This window comes from Oncorhynchus mykiss, chromosome 11 (genome assembly GCF_013265735.2).
Source record: "Oncorhynchus mykiss isolate Arlee chromosome 11, USDA_OmykA_1.1, whole genome shotgun sequence".
In the NCBI taxonomy this organism is placed as follows: domain Eukaryota; kingdom Metazoa; phylum Chordata; class Actinopteri; order Salmoniformes; family Salmonidae; genus Oncorhynchus; species Oncorhynchus mykiss.
Genome location: NC_048575.1, coordinates 75,464,923 through 75,484,085, shown reverse-complemented (window position 1 = coordinate 75,484,085; position 19,163 = coordinate 75,464,923). Strand labels below are relative to the sequence as shown.

General features: G+C 45.0%; 1 protein-coding gene across 1 annotated transcript in view; it reads left to right on the top strand.

Annotated features, from left to right (window-relative positions):
* Positions 1-19,163, top strand: part of LOC110536392 (E3 ubiquitin-protein ligase znrf3-like) — a 205,458-nt gene that overhangs the window by 144,850 nt on the left and 41,445 nt on the right. The window contains exon 3 of the mRNA XM_036936352.1: positions 14,669-14,743. Coding sequence (XP_036792247.1) covers positions 14,669-14,743 — 75 coding nt within the window. The remainder of the gene's footprint in view (positions 1-14,668; positions 14,744-19,163) is intronic.

Sequence of the window (19,163 nt, the reverse complement as noted above, 5' to 3'; positions counted from 1 at the left end):
CAAGCTCAGCTCAGACACTTTTCAGCCACTGGACATCAGAGCCACAGCCCTGTGCTCTGTCACGTTGATCTGATGTCCCTCCCCTAGCTGGCTGATTGGATGTTATCTGGCACGGAGCCAACAGGGCTCCATGATAATACCAGGATGTGATCCTGACTGCTCTTTTAGTTGAGACTTCAAAACACTGCTTAACAGGGCACCATGAATCAACCGTACTCAGACAGAATGGATTCCCAACGGTCGGTTGAGGACATTAGGAGTTAAGACAAAGTCTTTTGGGGAAGCCATTTTGGATTGAGTGAAGAGATATTCTGGGTTCTGCTGATTCCAACGTTTGTCTTATCTCTTGCCTCAAGCAGAAACACCATCCAGAGACTACGTCTGTAGCAGTTACACGACTCATCGTGTTGAAGGATCTCTGAGGATCTCTCTGCTAGTTGGTATTGGAATAACGACCACTGACATTGAAATGCAGCTTTCATAAATGTCTGCCACCAAATTGAATGGTACTTGTCATCGTGTGAAATCATTTGAATGTATGTGTGGTGTGTAGTCTATATACAGTAAAACACTGTCATACTGTTCGGTGTAATATGAATCAGATGTAGCTTTAAGGGTGGTCTCAATGGTCCCCTATTGCCTTTATATTTCTACTTTTGACCCTATGGGCCCTGATGAAAAGTAGAGCACTTTATAGGGAAAGTGCTGTCGTTTGAGACACAGGTCTTTCTCTAGTGACATTATGTATAAAGAGAGTTGAGGGACAGACCACTTGTGCTCATCCTTCCAATGTTATCATCGAGTTGTTGACCTCTCCATGGACTGGGGGCCAACTGTCTCCATTCCTCTCTCTGTCTCTATCTCTCTCTCTCCCTCTCTCTCTGTTTGTCTCTCTCTGTCTCTCTGTCTCTATATCTCTATTCCTCTCTCTCTCCCTCTCTCTCTCTCTCTCTCTCTCTCTCTCTCTCTCTCTCTCTCTCTCTCTCTCTCTCTCTCTCTCTCTCTCTCTCTCTCTCTCTCTCTCTCTCTCTCTCTCTCTCTCTCTCTCTCTCTCTCTCTCTCTCTCTCTCTCTCTCTCTCTCTCTCTCTCTCTCTCTCTCTCTCTCTCTCTCTCTCTCTCTCTCTCTCTCTGTGCTGCTGGGCCTAGCTGTCTGCTGGATTCAGGCCATTCAAAGTCACACAACCCCCTCTGGTGGCTGGGAGTGAGAGTTAGGTTTTGGGGAAAACAAACTGGTTAAAGATACTGCTTTACCACCAAGTTAGCCTTAACCTTACTGAAAAGAAAACTAACTCTTGTTGACCTTATCTCACTACTGCAAAGTTATTGTTTCAAGATTGGCTTCAAGTGAACTAAGTTGATATACAGGACCAGTCATACGTTTGGACACCTACTCATTCAAGGGTTTTTCTTTCTACATTGTAGAATAATAGTGAAGACATCAAAACTATGAAATAACACATATGTAATCATGTAGTAAACAAAAAAGTGTTCAACAAATGGAAATATATTTTATATTTGAGATTCTTCAAATACCCACCATTTGCCTTGATGACAGCTTTGTACACTCTTGGCATTCTCTCAACCAGCTTCATGAGGTAGTCACCTGGAATGCATTTCAATTAACAGGTGTGCCTTGTTAAAAGTGAATTTGTAGAATTTATTTCCTTCTTAATGCGTATGAGCCAATCACTTGTGTTGTTTCAAGGTAGGGGTGGTATACAGAAGATAGCCCTATTTGGTAAAAGTCAATATCATAGCAAGAACAGCTCAAATAAGCAAAGAGAAATGACACTCCATCATTACTTTAAGACATGAAGGTCAGTCAATCTGGAAAATGTCAAGAACTTTTAAAGTTTCTTCAAGTGCAGTCACAAAAACCATCAAACACTATGATGAAACTGGCTCTCATGAAGACTGCGACAGGAAAGGAAGACCCAGAGTTACCTCTGCTGTGATGAAACTGGCTCTCATGAGGACCGCCACAGGAAAGGAAGACCCAGAGTTACTTCTGCTGTGATGAAACTGGTTCTCATGAGGACCACCACAGGAATGGAAGACCCAGAGTTACCTCTGCTGTGATGAAACTGGCTCTCATGAGGACCGCCACAGGAAAGGAAGACCCAGAGTTACCTCTGCTGTGATGAAACTGGCTCTCATGAGGACCCCCACAGGAAAGGAAGACCCAGAGATACCTCTGCTGTGATGAAACTGGTTCTCATGAGGACCACCACAGGAATGGAAGACCCAGAGTTACCTAGGCTGTGATGAAACTGGCTCTCATGAGGACCACCACAGGAAAGGAAGACCCAGAGTTACCTCTGCTGTGATGAAACTGGCTCTCATGAGGACTACCACAAGAATGGAAGACCCAGAGTTACCTCTGCTGTGATGAAACTGGTTCTCATTAGGACTGCCACAGGAAAGGAAGACCCAGAGTTACCTCTGCTATGATGAAACTGGTTCTCATGAGGACCGCCACAGGAATGGAAGACCCAGAGTTACCTCTGCTGTGATGAAACTGGTTCTCATGAGGACCGCCACAGGAAAGGAAGACCCAGAGTTACCTCTGCTGGAGAGGATAAGTTCATTAGAGTTACCAGCCTCAGAAATTGCGACCCAAATAAATTCTTCACAGAGTTCAAGTAAAAGACACATCTCATCATCAACTGTTCAGAGGAGACTGTGTGAATCAGGCCTTCATGGTCGAATTGCCTTCATGGTCGAATTGCTGCAAATAAACCACTACTAAAGGACACCGATAAGAAGAAGAGACTTGCTTGGTCCAAGAAACACGAGCTATGGACACCAGTTGACATCTGTCTTTTGGTCTGATGAGTACTTATTTGAGATGTTTGGTTCCAACCGCCATATCTTTGTAAAATGCAAAGTTAGTGAACGGATGATCTCTGCATATGTGTGGTTCCCACCGTGAAGCATGGAGGAGGAGGTGTGATGGTGTGGGGGTGCTTTGCTGGTGACACTGTCTGTGATTTATTTAGAATTCAAGGCACACTTAACCAGCATGGCTACCACAGCATTCTGCAGCAATACGTCATCCCATCTGATTTGTGTTTAGTGGGACTATCATTTGTTTTTCAACAGGACAATGACCCAACACACCTCCAGGCTGTGTAACGGCTATTTGACCAAGAAGGAGAGTGATGGAGTGCTGCATCAGATGACCTGGTCTCCACAATCACCCAACCTCTACCCAATTGAGATGGTTAGGGATGAGTTGGTCCGCAGAGTGAAGGATAAGCAGCCAACAAGTGCTCAGCATATGTGGGAACTCCTTCAAGACTGTTGGAAAAGCATTCCAGGTGAAGTTGTTTGAGAGAATGCCAAGAATGTGCAAAGCTGTCAATAAGTCAAAGGGTGGCTACTTTGAAGAATATTACATTTTTTAAACTGTTTTTTGGTTACTACATGTTTCCATGGGTGTTATTTCATTGTTTCGCTATCTTTACTTTCATTCTACATTGAAGAAAATAGTAAAACATAAAGAAAAGCCCTTGAATGAGGTGTGTCCAAACTTTGGACTGGTAAATTATATTCAAACTACTGGTCTCTGTGTGTCTCTAATGGTTGTTCTTCTCTCTGGCTGCATTTAGACAGGCAGCCCAATTCTGATCTTTTTTTCACTAATTGGGCTATTGACCAATCAGATCTGAAAAAGATTGAATGTGAAAATATCTGAGGTGATTACTCAAAAGACTAATTGATGGAAAATATTTTTGAGCCCAAAACTTAGACTAAGAGTCTAATGGTTGTTCTTTCTGTGGCTGTTGTTCTCTGTGTCTCTAATAGCTGTTGTTCTCTGTGTCTCTAATGGCTGTTGTTCTCTGTGTCTCTAATGGCTGTTGTTCTCTGTGTCTCTAATAGCTGTTGTTCTCTGTGTCTCTAATGGCTGTTGTTCTCTGTGTCTTTCTAGTGGCTGCTGTTCTCTGTATCTCTAATGGCTGTTGTTCTCTCTGTGTCTCTAATGGCTGTTGTTCTCTGTGTCTCTAATGGCTGTTGTTCTCTGTGTCTCTAATGGCTGTTGTTCTCTCTCTGTCTCTAATGGCTGTTGTTCTCTGTGTCTCTAATGGCTGTTGTTCTCTCTGTGTCTCTAATGGCTGTTGTTCTCTGTGTCTCTAATGGCTGTTGTTCTCTGTGTGTCTCTAATGGCTGTTGTTCTCTGTGTCTCTAATGGCTGTTGTTGTCTCTGTGTCTCTAATGGCTGTTACTCTCTGTGTCTCTCTAATGGTTGTTACTCTCTGTGTCTCTAATGGTTGTTACTCTCTGTGTCTCTCTAATGGCTGTTGTTCTCACTGTGTCTTTCTAATGGCTGTTGTTCTCTGTGTCTCTAATGGCTGTTGTTCTCTGTGTCTCTAATGGCTGGTGTTCTCTCTCTGTCTCTAATGGCTGTTGTTATCTCTCTGTCTCTTATATTTGTTGTTCTTTCTGTGCCTCTTATATTTGTTGTTCTCTCTGGTTCTCTAATGGCTGTTGTTCTCTTTGTGTCTCTAATGGCTGTTGTTCTCTTTGTGTCTCTAATGGCTGTTGTTCTCTGTGTCTCTAATGGCTGTTGTTCTCTGTTTTTCTAATGGCTGTTGTTCTCTCTGTCTCTTTAATGGCTGTTGTTCTCTGTGTCTCGGATGGCTGTTGTTCTCTCTGTGTCTCTTTAATGACTGTAGTTCTCTGTGTCTCGAATGGCTGTTGTTCTCTCTGTGTCTCGAATGCTTTTGTTCTCTTTGTGTCTCTAATGGCTGTTATTCTCTTTGTGTCTCCAATGACTGTAGTTCTCTGTGTCACTAATGGCTGTTGTTCTCTGTGTCACTAATGGCTGTTGTTCTCTTTGTGTCTCTAATGGCTGTTGTTCTCTTTGTGTCTCTAATGGCTGTTGTTCTCTGTGTCACTAATGGCTGTTGTTCTCTGTGTCACTAATGGCTGTTGTTCTCTGTGTCACTAATGGCTGTTGTTCTCTCTGTGTCTCGAATGCCGTTGTTCTCTTTGTGTCTCTAATGGCTGTTGTTCTCTGTGTCTCTAATGGCTGTTGTTCTCTGTGTGTCTCTAATGGCTGTTGTTCTCTGTGTCTCTAATGGCTGTTGTTGTCTCTGTGTCTCTAATGGCTGTTACTCTCTGTGTCTCTCTAATGGTTGTTACTCTCTGTGTCTCTAATGGTTGTTACTCTCTGTGTCTCTCTAATGGCTGTTGTTCTCACTGTGTCTTTCTAATGGCTGTTGTTCTCTGTGTCTCTAATGGCTGTTGTTCTCTGTGTCTCTAATGGCTGGTGTTCTCTCTCTGTCTCTAATGGCTGTTGTTCTCTCTCTGTCTCTTATATTTGTTGTTCTTTCTGTGCCTCTTATATTTGTTGTTCTCTCTGGTTCTCTAATGGCTGTTGTTCTCTTTGTGTCTCTAATGGCTGTTGTTCTCTTTGTGTCTCTAATGGCTGTTGTTCTCTGTGTCTCTAATGGCTGTTGTTCTCTGTTTTTCTAATGGCTGTTGTTCTCTCTGTCTCTTTAATGGCTGTTGTTCTCTGTGTCTCGGATGGCTGTTGTTCTCTCTGTGTCTCTTTAATGACTGTAGTTCTCTGTGTCTCTTTAATGACTGTAGTTCTCTGTGTCTCGAATGGCTGTTGTTCTCTCTGTGTCTCGAATGCCGTTGTTCTCTTTGTGTCTCTAATGGCTGTTGTTCTCTTTGTGTCTCCAATGGCTGTTGTTCTCTCTGTGTCTCTTTAATGACTGTAGTTCTCTGTGTCTCGAATGGCTGTTGTTCTCTCTGTGTCTCCAATGGCTGTTGTTCTCTTTGTGTCTCTAATGGCTGTTGTTCTCTTTGTGTCTCCAATGGCTGTTGTTCTCTCTGTGTCTCTTTAATGACTGTAGTTCTCTGTGTCTCGAATGGCTGTTGTTCTCTCTGTGTCTCCAATGGCTGTTGTTCTCTTTGTGTCTCTAATGGCTGTTGTTCTCTTTGTGTCTCCAATGGCTGTTGTTCTCTTTGTGTCTCTAATGGCTGTTGTTCTCTGTGTCTCTAATGGCTGTTGTTCTCTGTTTTTCTAATGGCTGTTGTTCTCTCTGTCTCTTTAATGGCTGTTGTTCTCTGTGTCTCGGATGGCTGTTGTTCTCTCTGTGTCTCTTTAATGACTGTAGTTCTCTGTGTCTCTTTAATGACTGTAGTTCTCTGTGTCTCGAATGGCTGTTGTTCTCTCTGTGTCTCGAATGCCGTTGTTCTCTTTGTGTCTCTAATGGCTGTTGTTCTCTTTGTGTCTCCAATGGCTGTTGTTCTCTTTGTGTCTCTAATGGCTGTTGTTCTCTTTTTGTCTCTAATGGCTGTTGTTCTCTGTGTCACTAATGGCTGTTGTTCTCTGTGTCACTAATGGCTGTTGTTCTCTGTGTCACTAATGGCTGTTGTTCTCTGTGTCACTAATGGCTGTTGTTCTCTCTGTGTCTCGAATGCCGTTGTTCTCTTTGTGTCTCTAATGGCTGTTGTTCTCTGTGTCTCTAATGGCTGTTGTTCTCTGTGTGTCTCTAATGGCTGTTGTTCTCTGTGTCTCTAATGGCTGTTGTTGTCTCTGTGTCTCTAATGGCTGTTACTCTCTGTGTCTCTCTAATGGTTGTTACTCTCTGTGTCTCTAATGGTTGTTACTCTCTGTGTCTCTCTAATGGCTGTTGTTCTCACTGTGTCTTTCTAATGGCTGTTGTTCTCTGTGTCTCTAATGGCTGTTGTTCTCTGTGTCTCTAATGGCTGGTGTTCTCTCTCTGTCTCTAATGGCTGTTGTTCTCTCTCTGTCTCTTATATTTGTTGTTCTTTCTGTGCCTCTTATATTTGTTGTTCTCTCTGGTTCTCTAATGGCTGTTGTTCTCTTTGTGTCTCTAATGGCTGTTGTTCTCTTTGTGTCTCTAATGGCTGTTGTTCTCTGTGTCTCTAATGGCTGTTGTTCTCTGTTTTTCTAATGGCTGTTGTTCTCTCTGTCTCTTTAATGGCTGTTGTTCTCTGTGTCTCGGATGGCTGTTGTTCTCTCTGTGTCTCTTTAATGACTGTAGTTCTCTGTGTCTCTTTAATGACTGTAGTTCTCTGTGTCTCGAATGGCTGTTGTTCTCTCTGTGTCTCGAATGCCGTTGTTCTCTTTGTGTCTCTAATGGCTGTTGTTCTCTTTGTGTCTCCAATGGCTGTTGTTCTCTCTGTGTCTCTTTAATGACTGTAGTTCTCTGTGTCTCGAATGGCTGTTGTTCTCTCTGTGTCTCCAATGGCTGTTGTTCTCTCTGTGTCTCTTTAATGACTGTAGTTCTCTGTGTCTCCAATGGCTGTTGTTCTCTCTGTGTCTCTTTAATGACTGTAGTTCTCTGTGTCTCGAATGGCTGTTGTTCTCTCTGTGTCTCCAATGGCTGTTGTTCTCTTTGTGTCTCTAATGGCTGTTGTTCTCTTTGTGTCTCCAATGGCTGTTGTTCTCTTTGTGTCTCTAATGGCTGTTGTTCTCTGTGTCTCTAATGGCTGTTGTTCTCTGTTTTTCTAATGGCTGTTGTTCTCTCTGTCTCTTTAATGGCTGTTGTTCTCTGTGTCTCGGATGGCTGTTGTTCTCTCTGTGTCTCTTTAATGACTGTAGTTCTCTGTGTCTCTTTAATGACTGTAGTTCTCTGTGTCTCGAATGGCTGTTGTTCTCTCTGTGTCTCGAATGCCGTTGTTCTCTTTGTGTCTCTAATGGCTGTTGTTCTCTTTGTGTCTCCAATGGCTGTTGTTCTCTTTGTGTCTCTAATGGCTGTTGTTCTCTTTGTGTCTCTAATGGCTGTTGTTCTCTGTGTCACTAATGGCTGTTGTTCTCTGTGTGTCTCTAATGGCTGTTGTTCTCTGTGTCTCTAATGGCTGTTGTTCTCTGTGTGTCTCTAATGGCTGTTGTTCTCTGTGTCTCTAATGGCTGTTGTTGTCTCTGTGTCTCTAATGGCTGTTACTCTCTGTGTCTCTCTAATGGTTGTTACTCTCTGTGTCTCTAATGGTTGTTACTCTCTGTGTCTCTCTAATGGCTGTTGTTCTCACTGTGTCTTTCTAATGGCTGTTGTTCTCTGTGTCTCTAATGGCTGTTGTTCTCTGTGTCTCTAATGGCTGGTGTTCTCTCTCTGTCTCTAATGGCTGTTGTTCTCTCTCTGTCTCTTATATTTGTTGTTCTTTCTGTGCCTCTTATATTTGTTGTTCTCTCTGGTTCTCTAATGGCTGTTGTTCTCTTTGTGTCTCTAATGGCTGTTGTTCTCTTTGTGTCTCAAATGGCTGTTGTTCTCTGTGTCTCTAATGGCTGTTGTTCTCTGTTTTTCTAATGGCTGTTGTTCTCTCTGTCTCTTTAATGGCTGTTGTTCTCTGTGTCTCGGATGGCTGTTGTTCTCTCTGTGTCTCTTTAATGACTGTAGTTCTCTGTGTCTCTTTAATGACTGTAGTTCTCTGTGTCTCGAATGGCTGTTGTTCTCTCTGTGTCTCGAATGCCGTTGTTCTCTTTGTGTCTCTAATGGCTGTTGTTCTCTTTGTGTCTCCAATGGCTGTTGTTCTCTTTGTGTCTCTAATGGCTGTTGTTCTCTTTGTGTCTCTAATGGCTGTTGTTCTCTCTGTGTCTCTAATGGCTGTTGTTCTCTGTGTCACTAATGGCTGTTGTTCTCTTTGTGTCTCTAATGGCTGTTGTTCTCTGTGTCTCTAATGGCTGTTGTTCTCTGTTTTTCTAATGGCTGTTGTTCTCTCTGTCTCTTTAATGGCTGTTGTTCTCTGTGTCTCGGATGGCTGTTGTTCTCTCTGTGTCTCTTTAATGACTGTAGTTCTCTGTGTCTCTTTAATGACTGTAGTTCTCTGTGTCTCGAATGGCTGTTGTTCTCTCTGTGTCTCGAATGCCGTTGTTCTCTTTGTGTCTCTAATGGCTGTTGTTCTCTTTGTGTCTCTAATGGCTGTTGTTCTCTGTGTCACTAATGGCTGTTGTTCTCTGTGTCACTAATGGCTGTTGTTCTCTGTGTCACTAATGGCTGTTGTTCTCTCTGTGTCTCGAATGCCGTTGTTCTCTTTGTGTCTCTAATGGCTGTTGTTCTCTGTGTCTCTAATGGCTGTTGTTCTCTGTGTGTCTCTAATGGCTGTTGTTCTCTGTGTCTCTAATGGCTGTTGTTGTCTCTGTGTCTCTAATGGCTGTTACTCTCTGTGTCTCTCTAATGGTTGTTACTCTCTGTGTCTCTAATGGTTGTTACTCTCTGTGTCTCTCTAATGGCTGTTGTTCTCACTGTGTCTTTCTAATGGCTGTTGTTCTCTGTGTCTCTAATGGCTGGTGTTCTCTCTCTGTCTCTAATGGCTGTTGTTCTCTCTCTGTCTCTTATATTTGTTGTTCTTTCTGTGCCTCTTATATTTGTTGTTCTCTCTGGTTCTCTAATGGCTGTTGTTCTCTTTGTGTCTCTAATGGCTGTTGTTCTCTTTGTGTCTCTAATGGCTGTTGTTCTCTGTGTCTCTAATGGCTGTTGTTCTCTGTTTTTCTAATGGCTGTTGTTCTCTCTGTCTCTTTAATGGCTGTTGTTCTCTGTGTCTCGGATGGCTGTTGTTCTCTCTGTGTCTCTTTAATGACTGTAGTTCTCTGTGTCTCTTTAATGACTGTAGTTCTCTGTGTCTCGAATGGCTGTTGTTCTCTCTGTGTCTCGAATGCCGTTGTTCTCTTTGTGTCTCTAATGGCTGTTGTTCTCTTTGTGTCTCCAATGGCTGTTGTTCTCTGTGTCACTAATGGCTGTTGTTCTCTGTGTCACTAATGGCTGTTGTTCTCTGTGTCACTAATGGCTGTTGTTCTCTTTGTGTCTCCAATGGCTGTTGTTCTCTGTGTCACTAATGGCTGTTGTTCTCTGTGTCACTAATGGCTGTTGTTCTCTGTGTCACTAATGGCTGTTGTTCTCTGTGTCACTAATGGCTGTTGTTCTCTTTGTGTCTCTAATGGCTGTTGTTCTCTTTGTGTCTCTAATGGCTGTTGTTCTCTGTGTCACTAATGGCTGTTGTTCTCTCTGTGTCTCTAATTGCTGTTGTTCTCTGTGTCACTAATGGCTGTTGTTCTCTGTGTGTCTCTAATGGCTGTTGTTCTCTGTGTCTCTAATGGCTGTTGTTGTCTCTGTGTCTCTAATGGCTGTTACTCTCTGTGTCTCTCTAATGGTTGTTACTCTCTGTGTCTCTAATGGTTGTTACTCTCTGTGTCTCTCTAATGGCTGTTGTTCTCACTGTGTCTTTCTAATGGCTGTTGTTCTCTGTGTCTCTAATGGCTGTTGTTCTCTGTGTCTCTAATGGCTGGTGTTCTCTCTCTGTCTCTAATGGCTGTTGTTCTCTCTCTGTCTCTTATATTTGTTGTTCTTTCTGTGCCTCTTATATTTGTTGTTCTCTCTGGTTCTCTAATGGCTGTTGTTCTCTTTGTGTCTCTAATGGCTGTTGTTCTCTTTGTGTCTCTAATGGCTGTTGTTCTCTGTTTTTCTAATGGCTGTTGTACTCTCTGTCTCTTTAATGGCTGTTGTTCTCTGTGTCTCGGATGGCTGTTGTTCTCTCTGTGTCTCTTTAATGACTGTAGTTCTCTGTGTCTCTTTAATGACTGTAGTTCTCTGTGTCTCGAATGGCTGTTGTTCTCTCTGTGTCTCAAATGCCGTTGTTCTCTTTGTGTCTCTAATGGCTGTTGTTCTCTTTGTGTCTCCAATGGCTGTTGTTCTCTTTGTGTCTCTAATGGCTGTTGTTCTCTTTGTGTCTCTAATGGCTGTTGTTCTCTTTGTGTCTCTAATGGCTGTTGTTCTCTTTGTGTCTCTAATGGCTGTTGTTCTCTGTGTCACTAATGGCTGTTGTTCTCTGTGTCACTAATGGCTGTTGTTCTCTGTGTCACTAATGGCTGTTGTTCTCTCTGTGTCTCAAATGCCGTTGTTCTCTTTGTGTCTCTAATGGCTGTTGTTCTCTTTGTGTCTCTAATGGCTGTTGTTCTCTGTGTGTCTCTAATGGCTGTTGTTACTCTCTGTGTCTCTAATGGCTGTTGTTCTCTGTGTGTCTCTAATGGCTGTTGTTCTCTGTGTCTCCAATGGCTGTTGTTCTCTGTGTCACTAATGGCTGTTGTTCTCTGTGTCACTAATGGCTGTTGTTCTCTGTGTCACTAATGGCTGTTGTTCTCTGTGTCACTAATGGCTGTTGTTCTCTCTGTGTCTCTAATGGCTGTTGTTCTCTGTGTCTCGAATGGCTGTTGTTCTCTCTGTGTCTCTAATTGCTGTTGTTCTCTCTGTGTCACTAATGGCTGTTGTTCTCTGTGTCATTAAGGACTGTTGTTCTCTGTGTCTTTCTAGTGGCTGTTGTTCTCTCTGTCTCTAATGGCTGTTGTTCTCTCTGTGTCTCTAATGGCTGTTGTTCTCTGTGTCACTAATGACTGTTGTTCTCTGTGTCACTAATGGCTGTTGTTCTCTGTGTCACTAATGGCTGTTGTTCTCTCTGTCTCTAATGGCTGTTGTTCTCTCTGTGTCTCTAATGGCTGTTGTTCTCTGTGTCACTAATGGCTGTTGTTCTCTGTGTCACTAATGGCTGTTGTTCTCTATGTCACTAATGGCTGTTGTTCTCTGTGTCACTAATGGCTGTTGTTCTCTGTGTCACTAATGGCTGTTGTTCTGTCTGTGTCTCTAATGGCTGTTGTTCTCTGTGTCTCGAATGGCTGTTGTTCTCTCTGTGTCTCGAATGGCTGTTGTTCTCTCTGTGTCACTAATGGCTGTTGTTCTCTCTGTCTCTAATGGCTGTTGTTCTCTCTGTGTCTCTAATGGCTGTTGTTCTCTCTCTGTCTCTAATGGCTGTTGTTCTCTCTGTGGCTGTTGTTCTCTGTGTCTCTAATAGCTGTTGTACTCTCTGTCTCTAATGGCTGTTGTTCTCTCTCTGTCTCTAATGGCTTTTGTTCTCTCTCTGTCTCTTGTATTTGTTGTTCTTTCTGTGCCTCTTATATTTGTTGTTCTCTCTGGTTCTCTAATGGCTGTTGTTCTCTCTGTGTCTCTTTAATGACTGTAGTTCTCTGTGTCACAAATGGCTGTTGTTCTCTCTGTCTCGAATGGATGTTGTTCTCTGTATCTCTTATGTTTGTTGTTAGCTGTGTCTCTTATAGCTGTTGTTCTCTGTGTCTCTAATGGCTGTTGTTCTCTGTGTCACTAATGGCTGTTGTTCTCTGTGTCACTAATGGCTGTTGTTCTCTGTGTCACTAATGGCTGTTGTTCTCTGTGTCACTAATGGCTGTTGTTCTCTGTGTCACTAATGGCTGTTGTTCTCTGTGTCACTAATGGCTGTTGTTCTCTGTGTCACTAATGGCTGTTGTTCTCTGTGTCACTAATGGCTGTTGTTCTCTGTGTCACTAATGGCTGTTGTTCTCTGTGTCACTAATGGCTTTTGTTCTTTCTGTCTCTTTTATGGCTGTTGTTCTCTGTGTCTTTAATTGCTGTTACTCTCTCTGTCTCTTTAATGGCTGGTGTACTCTGTAGCTCTTATACAGTATTTGTTGTTAGCTGGGTCTGTTATAGCTGTTGTTCTCTGTGTCTCTAATGGCTGTTGTTCTCTGTGTCTCTAATGGCTGTTGTTCTCTCTGTGTCTCTAATGGCTGTTGTTCTCTGTGTCTCTAATGGCTGTTGTTCTCTCTCTGTCTCTTATATTTTTTTGTTCTCTCTGGTTCTCTAATGGCTGTTGTTCTCTCTGTGTCTCTAATGGCTGTTGTTCTCTCTGTGTCTCTAATATGGCTGTTCTTCTCTGTGTCACTAATGGCTGTTGTTCTCTGTGTGACTAATGGCTGTTGTTCTCTCTAATGTCTGTTGTTCTCTCCCAAATGGCTGTTGTTTTCTCTGTGTCTCTAATGGCTGTTGTTCTCTGTGCCACTAATGGCTGTTGTTCTCTCTGCCTCTCTATTGGCTGTTCTCTCTTTGTCACTAATTGCTGTCGTTCACTCAGTGTCTCTAATGGCTGTTGTTCTCTCTGTGTCTCTAATGGCTGCTGTTCTCTCTCTGTCTCTTATATTTGTTGTTCTCTCTGGTTCTCTACTGGCTGTTGGTCTCTCTGTATCACTAATGGCTGTTGTTCTCTGTGTCACTAATGGCTGTTGTTCTCTCTGTGTCTGTAATGGCTGTGTTTCTCTCTCTGTCTCTAATGGCTCTTCTCTCTGTGTCTCTAATGGCTGTTGTTCTCTGTGTCTTTAATGGCTGCTACTCTCTGTGTCTTTAATTGCTGTTACTCTCTCTGTCTCTTTAATGGCTGGTGTTCTCTGTAGCTCTTATACAGTATTTGTTGTTAGCTGGGTCTCTTATAGCTGTAGTTCTCTGTGTCTATAATGGCTGTTGTTCTCGCTCTGTCTCTAATGGCTGTTGTTCTCTCTGTGTCTCTAATGGCTGTTGTTCTCTCTGTGTCTCTAATGGCTGTTGTTCTCGTTGTGTCTCTAATGGCTGTTGTTCTCTCTGTGTCTCTAATGGCTGTTCTTCTCTGTGTCACTAATGGCTGTTGTTCTCTCTAATGGCTGTTGTTCTCTCTGTGTCTCTAATGGCTGTTGTTCTCTCTGGTTCTCTAATGGCTGTTGTTCTCTCTGTGTCTCTAATGGCTGTTGTTCTCTTTGTGTCTCTAATGGCTGTTGTTCTCGTTGTGTCTCTAATGGCTGTTGTTCTCTCTGTGTCTCTAATGGCGTTCTTCTCTGTGTCACTAATGGCTGTTGTTCCCTCTAATGGCTGTTGTTCTCTCTGTGTCTCTAATGGCTGTTGTTCTCTCTGTGTCTCTAATGGCTGTTGTTTTCTGTGTCACTAATGGCTGTTGTTCTCTCTGTTTCTAATGGCTGTTCTCTCTTTGTCACTAATGGCTGTTGTTCTCTCTGTGTCTCTAATGGCTGTTGTTCTCTCTGTGTCTCTAATGGCTGTTGTTCTCTCTCTGTCTCTTATATTTGTTGTTCTCTCTGGTTCTCTACTGGCTGTTGGTCTCTCTGTATCACTAATAGCTGTTGTTCTCTGTGCCACTAATGGCTGTTGTTCTCTCTGTGTCTGTAATGGCTGTGTTTCTCTCTCTGTCTCTAAACGGCTGTTGTTCTCTCTGTCGCTCTATTGGCTGTTCTCTCTTTGTCACTAATTGCTGTTGTTCTCTCTTTGTCTCTATTGGCTGTTGTCCTGTCTGTGTCTCTAATGGCTGTTGTTCTCTGTGTCTCTAATGGCTGTTGTTCTCTCTGCGTCTCTAATGGCTGTTGTTCTCTCTGTGTTTCTAATGGCTGTTGTTCTATTTGTGTCTCTAATGTATGTTGTTCTCTCTGTGTCTCTAATGGCTGTTCTCTGTGTCACCAATGGCTGTTGTTCTCTCTGTGTCTCTATTGGCTGTTGTTCTCTCTGTGTCTCTGATGACTGTTGTTCTCTCTGTGTCTCTATTGGCTGTTGTTCTCTCTGTGTCTCTGATGACTGTTGTTCTCTCTGTGTCTCTAATGGCTGTTCTCTGTGTCTCTGATGACTGTTGTTCTCTCTGTGTCTCTATTGGCTGTTGTTCTCTCTGTGTCTCTCTAATGGCTGTTGTTCTCTCTGTGTCTCTATTGGCTGTTGTTCTCTCTGTTTCTCTGATGACTGTTGTTCTCTCTGCGTTTCTAATGGTTGTTGTTCTCTGTGTCACCAATGGCTGTTGTTCTCTCTGTGTCTCTATTGGCTGTTGTTCTCTCTGTGTCTCTGATGACTGTTGTTCTCTCTGCAGGCGAAGCGAGCAGTTCAGAGAGGGGCGACGGCTGTCATTTTTGACGTGTCTGAAAACTCTGATGCCATTGATCAGGTCAGTACACACACACACACACACACATGGTTTCCATGTTTCCATTCACACATTGGGCACTCACATTCCAAGTCTCCACTCAAGAATGGTGGTGGAATGTATAGCGGTCATTTAACAGGCACCTGAGCAACTCTGCTATTTTGTGTGTTTTTGCGCGGTTCTTAACTAGATTTTTACATCAATCAATCAATCAAATTTATTTTATATAGCCCTTCGTACATCAGCTGATATCTCAAAGTGCTGTACAGAAACCCAGCCTAAAACCCCAAACAGCAAGCAATGCAGGTGAAGAAGCACGGTGGCTAGGAAAAACTCCCTAGAAAGGCCAAAACCTAGGAAGAAACCTAGAGAGGAACCAGGCTATGTGGGGTGGCCAGTCCTCTTCTGGCTGTGCCGGGTGGAGATTATAACAGAACATGGCCAAGATGTTCAAATGTTCATAAATGATCAGCATGGTCGAATAATAATAAGGCAGAACAGTTGAAACTGGAGCAGCAGCACAGTCAGGTGGACTGGGGACAGCAAGGAGTCATCATGTCAGGTATTCCTGGGGCATGGTCCTAGGGCTCAGGTCCTCCGAGAGAGAGAAAGAAAGAGAGAATTAGAGAGAGCATATGTGGGATGGCCAGTCCTCTTCTGGCTGTGCCGGGTGGAGATTATAACAGAACATGGCCAAGATGTTCAAATGTTCATAAATGATCAGCATGGTCGAATAATAATAAGGCAGAACAGTTGAAACTGGAGCAGCAGCACAGCCAGGTGGACTGGGGACAGCAAGGAGTCATCATGTCAGGTAGTCCTGGGGCATGGTCCTAGGGCTCAGGTCCTCCGAGAGAGAGAAAGAGAGAAGGAGAGAATTAGAGAACGCACACTTAGATTCACACAGGACACCGAATAGGACAGGAGAAGTACTCCAGATATAACAAACTGACCCTAGCCCCCCGACACATAAACTACTGCAGCATAAATACTGGAGGCTGAGACAGGAGGGGTCAGGAGACACTGTGGCCCACTCCGAGGACACCCCCGGACAGGGCCAAACAGGAAGGATATAACCCCACCCACTTTGCCAAAAACACATAGTGTTTCCGCCATCGTTTTCTATGAACGAAAAGAGCGTCTGGCCATCAGAACAGTGATCACTACCCTTGATTTGGATGAAGATTTCTACTTCAAGGGTCAGTCAGAGCAGGACATACTGCTCATCTCGGACCAGGCCCTCCCTCCCCGACACTCTGAAGAGAGAGAGACGGCGATAGAGGACTACATACGGGCACCCTGATGAAACTGCGACTGTAAATAAACCGTCTCTTCCCGATGTTCTATTAGCGAATGAACAACCACCAGAGAACAAACTGGGCGAGCTCCGTTCAAGACTATCCTGAAGAACTGTAATATGTTTCTAGGAAACTTGGCTGAACAAGTTTGAGGTAGCAACAATAAACTGTCCTTTATCGTGAGGTATCTGGTGTATATACTTTACGTATAGCATAACGCTATTATCACATTGACATCAATGCTAGCAGTGTCAGCCCTTTGAGAGCCTGGTTTATATTGACTCTCTTGCAGGGGAAAATAACAGAAGCAGAGATGTTAAATTGCCGTACGCTATACTTTAATCAGAGAGAGCATAATTCACTTGGAAACATGACGACAGGGGAAGAAATAGAAATGGTGAATATGTCTGGTATTTCCCCTGGGATTTTTAAATGACATACTGGGGCAGGGAGGGAGCAGACAACAGAGAGGCTCAGTCCAATAGAGGAGTCCCACTAGAGAGACTGTAGAGAGTACGGAGGGCAGGGAGGGTGCAGACAACAGAGAGGCTCAGTCCAATGGAGGAGTCCCACTAGAGAGACTGTAGAGAGTACGGAGGGCAGGGAGGGAGCAGACAACAGAGAGGCTCAGTCCAATAGAGGAGTCCCACTAGAGAGACTGTAGAGAGTACGAAGGGCAGGGAGGGAGCAGACAACAGAGAGGCTCAGTCCAATAGAGGAGTCCCACTAGAGAGACTGTAGAGAGTACGAAGGGCAGGGAGGGAGCAGACAACAGAGAGGCTCAGTCCAATAGAGGAGTCCCACTAGAGAGACTGTAGAGGGTACGAAGGGCAGGGAGGGAGCAGACAACAGAGAGGCTCAGTCCAATAGAGGAGTCCCACTAGAGAGACTGTAGAGAGTACGGAGGGCAGGGAGGGAGCAGACAACAGAGAGGCTCAGTCCAATAGAGGAGTCCCACTAGAGAGACTGTAGAGGGTACGAAGGGCAGGGAGGGTGCAGACAACAGAGAGGCTCAGTCCAATAGAGGAGTCCCACTAGAGAGACTGTAGAGAGTACGGAGGGCAGGGAGGGTGCAGACAACAGAGAGGCTCAGTCCAATAGAGGAGTCCCACTAGAGAGACTGTAGAGGGTACGAAGGGCAGGGAGGGTGCAGACAACAGAGAGGCTCAGTCCAATGGAGGAGTCCCACTAGAGAGACTGTAGAGAGTACGGAGGGCAGGGAGGGTGCAGACAACAGAGAGGCTCAGTCCAATAGAGGAGTCCCACTAGAGAGACTGTAGAGGGTACGAAGGGCAGGGAGGGTGCAGACAACAGAGAGGCTCAGTCCAATAGAGGAGTCCCACTAGAGAGACTGTAGAGAGTACGGAGGGCAGGGAGGGAGCAGACAACAGAGAGGCTCAGTCCAATAGAGGAGTCCCACTAGAGAGACTGTAGAGAGTACGGAGGGCAGGGAGGGTGCAGACAACAGAGAGGCTCAGTCCAATAGAGGAGTCCCACTAGAGAGACTGTAGAGAGTACGGAGGGCAGGGAGGGAGCAGACAACAGAGAGGCTCAGTCCAATAGAGGAGTCCCACTAGAGAGACTGTAGAGGGTACGAAGGGCAGGGAGGGACGGAGGCCGAAAGAGAAACTGATTAGATGAGTTTATTAGTCACAGATGTAATTGCTGGGTACAATGAAATTATTCAGCTCAGAGCTCCAACACTGCAGGTCAAAAAGACAAGTGAATAAAACAATAATCTAAGTAATAATATATATAAAAAATATTTACAAATGTAACCATTTACATGTCCATATGGGGTAGGGGCAGGGTAACTGTCCATATGGGGTAGGGGCAGGGTAACTGTCCATATGGGGTAGGGGCAGGGTAACTGTCCATATGGGGTAGGGGCAGGGTAACTGTCCATATGGGGTAGGGGCAGGGTAACTGTCCATATGGGGTAGGGGCAGGGTAACTGTCCATATGGGGTAGGGGCAGGGTAACTGTCCATATGGGGTAGGGGCAGGGTAACTGTCCATATGGGGTAGGGGCAGGGTAACTGTCCATATGGGGTAGGGGCAGGGTAACTGTCCATATGGGGTAGGGGCAGGGTAACTGTCCATATGGGGTAGGGGCAGGGTAACTGTCCATATGGGGTAGGGGCAGGGTAACTGTCCATATGGGGTAGGGGCAGGGTAACTGTCCATATGGGGTAGGGGCAGGGTAACTGTCCATATGGGGTAGGGGCAGGGTAACTGTCCATATGGGGTAGGGGCAGGGTAACTGTCCATATGGGGTAGGGGCAGGGTAACTGTCCATATGGGGTAGGGGCAGGGTAACTGTCCATATGGGGTAGGGGCAGGGTAACTGTCCATATGGGGTAGGGGCAGGGTAACTGTCCATATGGGGTAGGGGCAGGGTAACTGTCCATATGGGGTAGGGGCAGGGTAACTGTCCATATGGGGTAGGGGCAGGGTAACTGTCCATATGGGGTAGGGGCAGGGTAACTGTCCATATGGGGTAGGGGCAGGGTAACTGTCCATATGGGGTAGGGGCAGGGTAACTGTCCATATGGGGTAGGGGCAGGGTAACTGTCCATATGGGGTAGGGGCAGGGTAACTGTCCATATGGGGTAGGGGCAGGGTAACTGTCCATATGGGGTAGGGGCAGGGTAACTGTCCATATGGGGTAGGGGCAGGGTAACTGTCCATATGGGGTAGGGTTAGGGTAACTGTCCATATGGGGTAGGGGCAGGGTAACTGTCCATATGGGGTAGGGGCAGGGTAACTGTCCATATGGGGTAGGGGCAGGGTAACTGTCCATATGGGGTAGGGGCAGGGTAACTGTCCATATGGGGTAGGGGCAGGGTAACTGTCCATATGGGGTAGGGGCAGGGTAACTGTCCATATGGGGTAGGGGCAGGGTAACTGTCCATATGGGGTAGGGGCAGGGTAACTGTCCATATGGGGTAGGGGCAGGGTAACTGTCCATATGGGGTAGGGGCAGGGTAACTGTCCATATGGGGTAGGGGCAGGGTAACTGTCCATATGGGGTAGGGGCAGGGTAACTGTCCATATGGGGTAGGGGCAGGGTAACTGTCCATATGGGGTAGGGGCAGGGTAACTGTCCATATGGGGTAGGGGCAGGGTAACTGTCCATATGGG